Below are 12,612 nucleotides of genomic sequence, written 5' to 3' on the forward strand. Positions count from 1 at the left end.
CTTTCTTCCATTCGTAAACTTTGACTTTAATATCATGCATGACATGACTATCTTGGAAAAATACACCTTTTTTTCTCGTAAGATTCAGATTTTTATTTTAATACAGATAAGGTACGCCTTTGTTCTTGTAAAAATGAAAACAAATTCCTTAGAAAAGCAACAGAATCTCCCAAGCACATGTGGGGAAAAGCTGCTATGGTCCAGTGAAACCAAGTTTGAACCTTTTGACCATAGTTTCAAAAGTTATGTTTAGCTAAAAAACAACAGCAAAAAAACACCATACCTACATTGAAGCATGTGGGTGGCAGCATCATGTTTTGGGACTGTTTTTCTTCAGCTGGACCTGGGGCCTTAGTCAAGATGGGAAGAGTTGTGAAATAGTGCTAGCACAAAACCTTGAGGCTTCTGATTTTCAGTGTCCTAGACTTTTTATAGCCATATCTTTTTGGGAAGTTCAACTTTGCACTCTAAGTAACTCAATCAACTCACCATTAACTGTATATTTTTACAATGAGCAACTCTTAAAAAAACAGAGGAAAGGTACTCAGAAGAACCTAATCCTTTTTATTTCATTCACATTGTACTTAGATTTTAACAATAGATCTACAAAGTCATAGTTTTACAATAGGTTTTTTTTTAACCTGCGAAAACTGAAGCAACATTAAGAGCATATAGACATTATATCAAGGAAACACACAGATTCATTTTCGTGTGCTGTAAAAACAAAACAAGCTAGTCACTCACATGCATATTCAATTCCATAGCAACTGTAGCAGACTTTAAAGTGGGGAGGGGTCTCCAAGTGATATCATCTTAGCTCTGCAGGGGGGTCCCCCTCCTGACATGTTCCCTTGCATAGGTTTCTAGAGACATTCTCCTGTCAGATGTTAAAAGGCTCGTGATCCGCTTTGAAAGACGGCAGAAGGATTTGGTGGCAGCTTGGTCCTATCCAGATGTTCCTGCGGGAGAACACGCAGACATCCAGTGAGACAGTTTTGCTGCGAACACAGAGAAATTGGCCATATTTCCTCACTTCTGGCAATTATTAAATCTGTCATGGGCAAATTGGGTCAAAGTTATTTTAACTTCATTGCTGCAGTCTTTTTATGTGAGCATCAGAGAGCAAGTCTTTGTCGGCATGGTGGGCTCGCTGTCCCGGAAGCGCTTGGGTGGTTGGTGAGGGAGGGCATGTTACAAAGCAGTGTGTGTACATTGTACATGTGTGTAGTCACCCCCTGCCACACATTCTCACGAACTCCCATCTTTTGTGCTTTCAATGCAGCAGCTTGATCTGCCTCTCCTGTAAATGCAACTGACATTATGCATTTCAATATAGGAACATTAAAAAAAAACTTAAATACTGATTGAATTAAAATGTATTGCACATAAGTTACATACAAATTTTACCTAAATGTTAAGAAACAATTCTTAAAGATGCAATGCTAATTTATTAAAATTAAAATTTAAATACAACTGAACTGTACTTCACAAATGTAGTGTACAGTGATGCCTTGAGATACAAGTTTAATTTGTTCTGTGACCGTGGTAATAACACGTAGCTCACTCATAGCTCATTGAAATTAATTGAAATGCCATTAATCTCTTCCAGCCCCCCCCACAAAAAAACAACAACAAAAATTTAGTGTGTATTCCATACCTTGTACTTTATAAAAACAAACGACAAAATTAAAAAGAAATAAACCAATTGTGTCATAATTGAATGCGGTTCCTTCTGGTGTGCAGTTACTGCAGTATAAGACAAACAGATGGTTCTTAGCGGTGTTATTATGAATCCCACTTTAGTTCTCGGCATCCCTTTTCCTCTTTGCAGCAGCCAATCTTATCAGTGTGTCCTGCCTAGAATGGAAGTGGGATTAATAATAAAATCTAACTACTGTTTGAGCTCATCAGTACGGCACTAACGTTAATTGTTCTACACAAAGGACAAAGAGTATATGACTGTGAGTACTGTTATGTCTGTCAACATATTGCTAAATTTGTGTTTAATCTGTTAAAACGGTTAAAGCACAGCAACATAGATGCTAAATAGCCTTAGCATTAAGCTAACTGGGCCTTTCTTTAAACAGTTATTTGGCTGTTTTAAATACATTACATTCCTCTTTGTTTTATGTTTAGTTTGACAGTAAGCTTCCACGGGGCGTGGCATTCAACAGCTTGAAACCTCTTTTTGATGAACTTTTCACTATTTGCCAAACTGCTACTTATTATAAATTGTGTTCAGTTGAGTTCATTGGCACCATACAGCACTTGCGAAATGTAATATGTGAAGTGGCGGTACAAGAAATCTGCCGTTTAGCAAACTAAAATGCTAAATCTGTTGCTGTCAAACGGACGTGAGAGCAACAGATATGATATGATATGGCGGTGCCCGCGGAGATGTCATGATTTTGCTTGAGCAGCAAAAACTTTCCTGTATTATATATACATTTGGAGCATTACACATTACATACAATATCATATTGGAAGGAAAGTACACCTTTTTCACAACTCCTAGGTAATGGTATATGCTTATACAATTTGAAAGACTTTTAAAAATGGTTCTTATACCCATGTATAATACGCTCTGACTTAAATGCACATTATACAGGGGAAATTATGGTCGTCATTCTTTGCAGATGATAAAGAATAAATGTGCGTATTGTTACCATATATTATCAATCTGCGTGTTGCTCTACTGTTTGTGTACAAATAACGATTGCTTAAACAATATGCCACCGATGCTATTCGTTAGTCTGTCTATGGCATTTCCCATTATGCGTTAGCATTAAGCTACTGACGTTTAAGGCAAAGTTCTTGGTGGTTCTTTAAATACACATGTGCAGTGGTGTGAAAGTGTTTGACCCCTTCCTGAATTCTTATTTTTTTGCATGTTTGTCGCACTTAAATGTTTTCCATCATGAAACAAATTCGAATAATACTAAAAGACAACACAAGTAAACACAAAGTGCAGTTTTTAAATTATTTTTTTATTAAGGGAGAGAAAAAAAAAATCCAAACCTACGTGGTGCTGTATGGAAAAAAGTGATTGCAACCCTAAACCTAATAACTGGTTGCGCCACCCTTAGCAGCAACAACTGCAATCAAATGTTTGTGATAACTTGCAATGAGTCTCTTACAGCGTTTCGGAGGAATTTTGGCCCACTCATGCTTGCAGAATTGTTGTAATTCAGCCGCATTGGAAGGTTTTCGAGCATGAACCGCCTTTGTAATGTCATGCCACAGCATTTCTATAGGATTCAGGTCAGGACTTTGACTAAGCCAAGTCTTCATTTTGTTTTTCTTCAGCCATTCAGAGGTGAACTTGCTGGTGTGTTTTGGATCATTGTCCTGCTGCAGAACCCAAGTTGGTTTCTGCTTGAGGTCACGAACAGATGGCCGGACATTCTCCTTTAGGATTTTATGGTAGATGGCAGAATTCATGGTTCCATTATCACAAGTCTTTCAGATCTTGAAGTAACAAAACAGCCCCAGATCATCACACTACCACCACCATATTTTACTGTTCGTATGATGTTCTTTTTCTGAAATGCTACTTTTTTTCATGTTACTTTTACACCAGTTGTAGTGGGGGGGACACTTTCCAAGAATCATGCCTGGGTGTGGCTCGAGAAATTTAACTCAGGTATGAGAAACAACAGTTATGTTTTAACAGGGGGTGCAATCACTTTTCCACACAGCACCATGTAGGTTTGGATTTTTTGTCTCCCTTTTCATAAAAAACATTTAAAAACTGCATTTTGTGTTTACTTGTATTGTATTTGACTAATATTTACATTTGTTTGACGATGGGAAACATTTAAGTGTGACAAACATGCAAAAAAAAAAAAAAACGAAATCAGGAAGGGGGCAAACAAATTTTCACAACACTGTAATTCTCTTTGTTTTATGTTTAGTTTAACTGTAAACTTCAACAAGCTTTTTTTTAGGTGATTGTTGACTCTCTGCCAAACTGCGTCTTATTGTAAAGTGTGTTGAGTTCACTGCCACCATAATGCACTCGTATCTCAAGTATGTGTTCGCAAGTCAAAGCAAAACAAATCTTCCAAACACCGGCTCGTATCTCAGGGCACCACTGTAAATACTGGGGGTTCTTATGTTTTTTCATTGGATTCTTTTATATTTATGGCCCAAAAAAGGTTTTCAAACAGATATATACTGCTATTTTGACTTCTCAAATATGCTAGTGTAGATTAGTGATCACAATTACAGAACATTCCGACTTACATACAAATTCGGGTTACATCGCCTGCGTAGGAATGGAACTGCGCTGAGGATCGTGTAGTGAGTTTTCACTTTTTTTGTACTTCATCCGACCATGCTGTTAATGCTTTGTGCAATGTGGCATAGTCACGCTGAAAAAGAAATTAATCTTTCCCAAACTGTTCCCACAAAATTAGAAGGATCATGTCTTAATAACATGAAGAAGATACACCCAACTATATTGAGTAAGCTGTTTTGTCCATACAGCAAACCTCTACACCTCATTACTTCATTCTAAACTTGCTGGCTTTACCCTCACTCTTATTTTGCATTTTCCCTTTGCCAAATTGGCACAGAATGCTCTTGTGTATTCCCGGGCAGCGTGGGAAAGGGGAAGAGGTCCAAGCCAGAGGAGCAATGAGAGCGAAAGATAGAAAAAGAATGCAGAAAAATGGGTAAAAATATAAAGGAAATACTGCATTGTTCCACAAGCTTTTTTTTTTTTTTTTTCCTGAAGAATTTTGTACAATTGATTTTATTCACAGTGCATAGGTGTCAGTTCTACTTTGGAAACCGGGCGACCGTGCGCTGTTTGCAATTGAAGCTGAGTTGTTCGTCACTGCATCCTACTTGAGTTCATTTGCAATTTTGCTTTGTCACGCTCACGTCTGACACGGATTACACAGTCTGTGCATACACACGTTTCTGCCTTGTGTTGTTGCACTCGACAGCAATCGAACGCCATGACCACACAGAGCTAATTTTCAAAGAATTCATGTTATGACTATTTCAGCTGACTTGGTGAAGCAGGTACCAATCACTACTTCTGCTTCTACTATTTTATTTCAATAATTTTGATATTTCAGGCGTAACTCCTATCAATCCACATGTATGATTCCCCTTTTCCTTAATTCACTTTTCTTGTTCTGTTGTCTTTCCAAGAAATTACTTTCTTCAGGCTTCTGATTTGCTGGAAAGCATTTACGCTCAGGGTAGAGGTGGGTTGAGTAGCCACAAATTGTAATCAAGTAGAAGTACTGTTACTTTACAATAATATGACTCAAGTAAAAGTAATAAGCAGTTCTTCAAATAAGTAAGACTAAGTGGAAAGCCCCACGACGACCTGGTGGAATATATTCCAGTTTCTGAGTTTATAGTGTTATCAGCAGGTTATAACAGAGAGACTGGAAAAGTCTCAGAAAGACATAGAAGTCGATGTCCTTGGAAATTTTGTGAATTTTGCCGTTCAGCTCCAGGAAGTTGTGCCAAAAGTACTAAAACATTGAACAGTTGGACATTCAAAAGTTTGGAGAAGGTCAAATTAAGTTCACCTGTAAAGGTTGTAGTGCATTTTAGGTTCTTGCAAAATTTCACCTGCGAGCCAAACATGTAAAACTTTTTGTGAGTAGGGTATGTGTAGCATACCAACCTAAAATCTATCTGCAATGTTTTAATCCGACATTGCTGTATTTTATAAACTCCAAATTGGGGTGTGGGACAGACACACACTTTGAAAAATGTATTTGATTATTCATGGCTGCCTAATGCTTTATCACCAAGGTGAACTTTCAATTGCAGCCACTCATTTGAGACTTGATTGAAATCTGACACGTAAGAGGAAGCCTCATCTAACAACAGAGTTTGGGGAAGCTCCTTTTCTGCTCCAGCATGACTGTACCCCAGTTGGCCTGGAAGAACCTCATCAAAACACCTTTGGGATAAAGCCTAACGCAGATTACGAACCAGTGAGATCTGACCTCGTAAATGTTCAACCAATGATGAAATGATGGATGTGGCCTCGTCTGCACCGCTTATCCTCGCTAACTGGGCCACTCCGGTTAATAGAGTGTGTGCCCTGTCCTTGACCTCCCTCACTTCCATTCCGTCAACCCCTCCCTGCAAAGCACTAATGTTTGATTGAACATCATAGAGAGAATTATGCAGATCACCAAAGGGTCAAACCTTTCCATCTTCTACTCTGGTATGACTTGCCGAATTACATTTTCTGCGACCCATTACCCTAATGGTGTCATTGTACCACCAAAAAAAGATACTTAGCTCTTCAACTAGCACCATCATGATTAACATTAAATATAGTGGAGTGTTGTATGCCTAAGTCTTATTATTCCTAAACAGTATACAGTGGTGCCTTGCGATACGAGTATAATTTATTCTGTGAACACGCTCGAAACGCAAAACACTCATACAGTATCTTAAATCATCTTTTCCCATTGAAATGAATTGAAATGAGCATCACAAGGTAAGTGTAATGTGTATTAATCAGAAAAATGGCACTCTATAATATTGTACTTTATTTAAGGAAAAAATATCAGTAAATACATAATTAAATAGAATGTAAAGAAATGTAAGGTTTCTTGCCACATTTTTTTGCTCCAATTCAATTGACAGTGTGCTGCTCCTTCTGGTGTGCGCGCGCCCTGGCCTCCTCGGGGCAGTATAAGACAGACATACGGATATGCTGTACATGGAGATGGTCTCAGCTCCTCAGCAAAACCGCAGTAATATTAGTCTTTCTTTGCAGAAGGTAAAGAATGAGTGCCTGTATTGTTTGTTTACATTTGTTGCTCCACTGTTTGTGTTCAAATAACTGTTGCTTAAAGGTTTATAACACTGTGACACCAATGCTATTCGTTGGCCTGTCTATGGCGGTTCACGTGATGTGTTAGCATTAAGCTAGCGAACTTTAAGGCAAAGTTGTGGTTGTTTTAAACGTAATTCTCTTTGTTTTACTGTATGTTTAGTGTGAACGTAAACTTCAGGAAGCCTCTGTTTTGAAGAATTGTTGACTATGTGCCAAACTGCTGCTTGTTGTTAAGTGAGTTGAGTTGAGTTGAGCCGTCACACAGCGCCCGCATCTTGAATTTTTGCTTGCAAGTCAAAGCAAAAAAATCGGCCAAACAATTGCCCACACTGGCCTAAAAGTCATTTTTAATTTACCATCACAGTATCAATAAGCAACTGGAAAAAAATATATTGGCAATTATGCTATTAGGCTACCAAAATATGAAAAAAATCCTCAGTTTTGTGTCGCCACAAAAAGAAGACTGGTGTGACAGCAGCCATTCAGGGAGGGTGGGAGCTTTATCCCACTCTAATCTGGAACAATGTCCATGCACTAATGAGTTGCCAGCTTTGTGCACAAATCCTGTCACCTTCTTTTCCATTATTGTAGCTTTTTCTGGTGTTCAGATTTCAATTCGTGCATACACATCTGTCTCTTTAGGGCTTTCTCATTATGGCGGGAAGCTCCAAACCAGGTCAGAATGTATTATTTGCGCTCTCTGCAACATTGTCAGGAAGTACAGTATATGCTTTTCTCCAGATGTATTTTAATATTGTATTATATTGCAATTGTTTGGAGTGCATATGTGCATCACTGTGATGCCAAGTGTAGTATATCAACAATTACTGCACTGTGCTTTGTTAAATGTTAGTGAATACTGCTTTAAGGCACACTCGAAGGAATAACCGCTTTCTTCCTGATCTTGTCTCAAAATGTGCGCTATCGAGGTCAACCAAACGTGTTACCTCATGGGGCCTGAGCTGGGTCACTTTGAGACACAGTACTGCCACGTCACTACTCTGGGGTTCCCCAACAGCGGTTCCCCGCTCAGGAGATGAGTCAAGATGACTTTTAGCAAGCTAAGTGTAACGCATCAAAAACTGCATTAAAGACCCTGGAAGGTGAATTTAGAGATTTGTTTCTAAATGCACTCATGGACAAAATTGTTGGTACCTCTCTGTTAATGGAAGAAAACCCCACAGTGGTCACAGAAATAACTTTAATCTGACAAAAGTAATAATAAAGAAACATTTTATGAAAATTACCCAATGAAGATCAGACATTGCTTTTGAATTATTGTTCAACAGAATAATTTTTTTGAAAAAAGCAAACTCATGAAAAAAGGCCTTGACAAATATTTCAGAAACAATTTCCATGTCTGAAACATAGTTATGTGTAGGCATAACATGCTAGACGAATTAGCATAAGTAATAGTAGTGGTGTTTGTTTGACAATTGAGTGTGGTGTGGTTTCAGCGTATTCAGTGGGTGCTTGATTTTTTTACGAGTTGGAAGCCTCATTTAATATACTTGCTGATTATTTTTGTTTTTTTAATCATTCAAATCTGGCAGGGTTGTTAAAAACACTCTTCCTGTGCTGTGTCAAATTTACAAGACTTCTTTTTAAGGTACCTAAATATGCTCACCTGACCCTTTGTTGATGTGCTGAGCTCAGTCTTCTCATGCTGGATGCTGTGCAGTACGAGGGGGTTGTAGGAGGGGCCGGCTTGCGGGGTGCTGAGGACGGGCCGGCGGACCGAGGCGGGCTGTATGTTGGTGCTAGCAGAGGTGATGCCCCCCTGGTGCGGCCCTATAGACCGGTGGGCTTCACCGCTGTAGGCAGCCTGGTAGCTGGTCTCAGGTGATTCAGTTGCCAGTTGTTTCCTGGTGCTTTTTGCCCATGGTCTGCACTCTTGTCTGGAGGAAGAGAGATCCAGAAGATGTTCTAGTAGGCCTTTCCTGACATTGTTTTTTGCTTTATAGCAGAACCCTGAATGTTTTGTGTTAACACTGACTGCTATTTTGAACTGTTTATAATTCCTTTCATCTTGACTAATGCTCCAATTCCAGCTGAAGAAAATCAGCCCCAAAGCATGATGCTGCCTCCACCATGTTTCATTGTAGGTATTGTGTTCTTTTAGTGATGAGCTGTGTTGTTTTTGCACCAAACATACCTTTAGAAATTAAGGTCAAAAAGTTCAACCTTGTTTTTTTTGTCTGAGTTTGTTGTCACATTTCTGTCGGGCCAATTATATATTACTCGTGCACTCACTGTAGTAGTCTTGCCACGCTGCCCTATTTGCACATCTGTTGTTGACCAATACTGGCCACTCATGCCAGAGTAGCATCTGCCCCATTTGCACACTGATTGAGGAATATCTGCAACATTTGCACAATCAACATTGTCCCAGATTATCGCACTACTCGTCACTTTAAACTGCATACACTCCTTGAAGTCTCAGCACCCTTTGCACAATGGTCATTGCACCGGACTATTGCGAGATTAGTCATTCGAACTGCTCTAAGTGCTTGAGGACTCTGCATCTTTTTTCACAATTGTCAAAAAAAATAATAATAATAATTTGTACCGGCATTACCAGATAACTAGCAACCCTTTATTTCTCAGTGACTGTTTTTGTCAATGTATTTATGTCTCAAAAGTGTTCTCTGTCAATTGACTGTCTCTTGTCGTACGAGAGCGGCTCCAACTACCGGAGACAAATTCCTTGTGCATTTTTTGGACATACTTGGCGAATAAAGATGATTCGGATTCATCAGACGATAGCAACATCTCCCAAACACGTAGGTAAAACTAATTAACTGTCTTCAATGACCCTAAAATGCATGTTTTTGGAATTTGGGAGAAAACCGGAGTACCTGGAAAAAATGCACACAAGCATGACAAGAACATGCAAACTCCACAGTAAGCCCGGAGACCCAATTCAAACCCTCCACATAAAATGATGTGGGGGCCAGAATTGGCCCCTGTGCCTTGCGTTTGACATCTAATACAGATAATATAACAATAATCAAAAGCGTATATTCTTTATCCTCTATGAGACATTACTAATATGACAGCATCTATTCTTCGTCTGTGTCTGCATGACTGTCTTATAGTGCCCCCGGTGGCCAAGGCGGGCACTTCAGAAGCAGCAGCACAATCAATTGAATTGCAACAAGTGCATGTTTTGTGTTGTGTTGGGGAGTAACTAATTACACATGGATAAAATTGTTGGTATCCCTATGTTAAGGAAAGAAAACCCCACTGTGGTCACAGAAATAACTTGAATCTGACACAAGTAGTAATAAATACAAATTTAATCAAAATTAACCAATGAAAATCAGACATTGCTCATGAAACTCATGAACTCATGAAACAGGCCTGGGCAAAAAATGATGGTACCCCGAGAAAAGACTGAAAATAAGTTGACCATAGGGACATGTTCAAACAAGGTGTGTCCTCTCATTAGCATCACAGGTGTCTTCACTTGTAATCACTCATTTGGCGTATTTAAAGGGTGACAAGTAATCACTTTGTTGTTTGGCGACATGGTGTGCACCACACTAAAGTAAAAGTGATAAGAAGTGTCCTTGTCATGGTTATTTCGGACAGTGCTTCTCTAATCCTGGGACCTGCATATTCTTTTGTTGCAAAGTTGCGACCCGCTTTTATAGAAGTTAAGAACAATAAAGAACGTTATGTTTATAAATAGCCTTGGACAACACATGTATAGTACAGTGTCCTCCAAAAGTATTGGAACGACAAGGTCAATTCGCTTTGTTGTACACTGAAGACATTTGGGTTTCAGAGAAAAAGATGAATATGAGACAAGTTCAGAATTCCACCTTTCATTTCATGGTATTTACATCTAGATGTGTTAAACGACTCAGGAAAAAAAAAACCTTTAGTTTGAAGCCGCCCACTTGTTAAGTGAGCAAAAATATTGGAACAGACATTATTAAATTAACTTGAAGTGAAAAACATTTACTTGCAATAACTGCATCAAGCCTGCGACCCATTGAATTCACCAGACTGTTGCATTCTTCATTTGAAATGCTTTTCCGGGCCTTTACTGCAGCCTCTTTCAGTTCTTGTTTGTTTCTAGGGTTTCTCCCTTCAGTCTCCTCATCAGGAAGTAAAATGCATGCTCTATTGGGTTAAGGTCCTGTGATTGACTTGGCCATTCTGAGACCTTCCACTTTTTCTCCCTGATGAAGTCCTTTGTTGTGTTGGCAGTGTGTTTTGGGTCGTTGTCTTGTTGCACGATAAAGCTTCTCCCAATTAGTTTAGATGCCTTTTTCTGTAAACTGCCAGACTAACGTTAATTTGATCATGTCTGCTCCAGTACTTTTGCTCACTTGAAAAGTGGTTGGCTTCAAACAAAAGGTGCTCTGTCCTGAGTTTTTGAACACATGTAAATACCATTGAATGAAAGCTGTAATTCAGAACTTTTGTCTCATATTCATGTTTTGATCTGAAACTCAAATGTCTTCAGTATAAAACAAAAACAAAGGAATTGACCTTGCTCTTCCAAAACCTTTGGAGGGGACTTTATATGATATTTTCAAACGAGCTTGATATATACCACCAAAAGCACATTATATCATTCAACAAAAACATTTTTATTATGTATTTTAAATTCATAATGTTTTGTAATTGTTAATATTTGTGTAAAGAAGTAATTGAAATGCTGTATACTTGTATACTTTTAAGAAAGTAATTGAAATAGTTACACTAGTATTACCTTTTCAACAGAGTAACTTGTCATTTTAACCAAGTACATTTACAAAGTAATCTTCCCAGCACTGCTTTTGTGCATGGACCCCCCACCCATAGAATGTAATGTAACAACAAAAATCACATCACATTTCATCTCAAGTGCTCATCACCCCAGATGAGAGTTGTGTACTCCCTACCTGTAGGAGCTGCTCCAATCCTCCTCTTTCACCTCGAGCCTCCCCCCCGGGCTGTCGCCATTACTTATCCAAGGGTAGTGGTCCTTCCTGGGAATGGGCCAGGGTTTGAAGTCCTGCTTGTACTGTGTGACGCTGGGGAAAGGCACATCCGGGGGTTGGTAGTCCTCCCGAGGCTTGTAGCTCGGCTCCCTGCGCGCCTTGAAGGAGCCTCGGGTCGGGGAGCCGGCGGCACCTCGCGGTCCGGGGGCCGAGGACGCGGAGAACACCTGCTTGGTGACGGATCGCACTTCGTGCTCTGAGATATCCGAGTAGTTCTGGATGGTGAGCGGTACGGAAAGGTCCGATTTGTCGAATTGGTTCCAGAACCGAGCCAAGCAGCATACTCTGCTGATGCACGGCCAAGCCATAGCCGCCCTTCCCCAACTCTTTATCACTTGTGCAGGAAACAAAAAAAAAGAAAAGAAAAGAAAACAAGCAGCCTCGCATTCAAAATGAGAGTGTTGCTCCTTCTCGGTCCGCTTGTGAGCTTCCGAGAGGGTCCATGAGACGCCAAGGATCAAGTGCTCCTCTGACGTGCTCAAATTCCAAATTTGTACCCCCCACCCCCATCCCTTATCCACATGCACCAACCATTACTGTGTTGAAATCCACTCACTGATAGTCCCCCACCTGAAATTTTCTTCTGCATCTCCTCACGTTACATAATTGTGATGCTGCGTCGACCGTGCATGCAAAGCAGAAAACATTCACACCACTGCAAAATAGATCAGAAATGAATAAATACGTAAATAAACAAACGGGATTTAAAAAAACGAATAAAAAGTAATGAAATGTAGAATATACTACTTAGGCAAAAAATATCTTATCGCCGAGAACATAAACAGTAAACGG

At 39.5% G+C, this 12,612-nt stretch overlaps 1 protein-coding gene across 1 annotated transcript; it reads right to left on the reverse strand.

Moving 5' to 3' along the window:
• Window positions 1–544: 544 nt before the first annotated feature.
• On the reverse strand, window positions 545–12,339 carry map6d1 (MAP6 domain containing 1). The gene is made up of 3 exons (XM_061695179.1): window positions 11,722–12,339; window positions 8,451–8,721; window positions 545–959 (listed from the first exon to the last, which is right to left on the reverse strand). Exons 1-3 carry the CDS (start codon window positions 12,126–12,128, stop codon window positions 888–890), a joined length of 750 nt encoding a protein of 249 aa, XP_061551163.1. The 5' UTR covers window positions 12,129–12,339; the 3' UTR covers window positions 545–887.
• Window positions 12,340–12,612: the final 273 nt, after the last annotated feature.

The sequence above is a fragment of the Phycodurus eques genome, chromosome 13 (assembly GCF_024500275.1).
Source record: "Phycodurus eques isolate BA_2022a chromosome 13, UOR_Pequ_1.1, whole genome shotgun sequence".
NCBI lineage: Eukaryota > Metazoa > Chordata > Actinopteri > Syngnathiformes > Syngnathidae > Phycodurus > Phycodurus eques.

Bases quoted from the DNA above. Each gene is read 5' to 3' on its own strand.
- map6d1 (XM_061695179.1), bottom strand. From the start codon at position 12,128: ATGGCTTGGCCGTGCATCAGCAGAGTATGCTGCTTGGCTCGGTTCTGG. The intron at 8,722-11,721 runs GTAGGGAGTACA...CTCTTCCTCCAG, and splicing joins GATTGGAGCAGCTCCTACAG to ACAAGAGTGCAGACCATGGG. The intron at 960-8,450 runs GTGAGCATATTT...GTTCTCCCGCAG, and splicing joins GCACATCAACAAAGGGTCAG to GAACATCTGGATAGGACCAA.